Source organism: Opisthorchis viverrini (assembly GCF_000715545.1).
Source record: "Opisthorchis viverrini unplaced genomic scaffold opera_v5_105, whole genome shotgun sequence".
NCBI classification, from domain to species: Eukaryota; Metazoa; Platyhelminthes; class Trematoda; order Opisthorchiida; family Opisthorchiidae; genus Opisthorchis; species Opisthorchis viverrini.
In genome coordinates this window covers 281,131-281,514 of record NW_008751759.1, presented here as the reverse complement: position 1 = coordinate 281,514, position 384 = coordinate 281,131, and the positions used below count along the sequence as shown (strand labels likewise).

General features: G+C 54.2%; 1 protein-coding gene across 1 annotated transcript in view; it reads left to right on the top strand.

Annotated features, from left to right (window-relative positions):
• Nucleotides 1-244: 244 nt before the first annotated feature.
• Nucleotides 245-384, top strand: part of T265_05453 (hypothetical protein) — a gene marked incomplete at both ends in the record, with an annotated part of 6,578 nt that continues 6,438 nt past the window's right edge. The window contains one exon of the mRNA XM_009170464.1: nucleotides 245-318. Coding sequence (XP_009168728.1) covers nucleotides 245-318 — 74 coding nt within the window. The remainder of the gene's footprint in view (nucleotides 319-384) is intronic.

Genomic DNA, 384 nt, shown 5'->3' with positions numbered 1-384 from the left:
TCAAGTTCCACCCCTCTGGAAACCTGCGCACTATATGCCTGGGATCCCTTTTCAGCAACTGCCTACTCCGCCACAGCCTCCGCCCCATCCGAAGCCACGTGTCCCCCCACCTCTACGACCTTTAGCTGTACCTCGACTTCTTACTCCACCCCCACTTCAACTACAGCCAACGCAGAGGATTCCTGCTCACTCCTAACGGAGCTCACCCCACCAACAGAGTTTGATTATACCACTAACTTCCTGAATGCACCATGTCCCCTCTCCTCACCTTGCATCTCTCACCATAAATCTCTTATTCCATCTCCTCCAATCAGCCCAGTTTGGTTGCCCGTTCCCTCCGCCCCCTACGATTCGATGCTGAAGGCTCCACAAAACAGATCCACC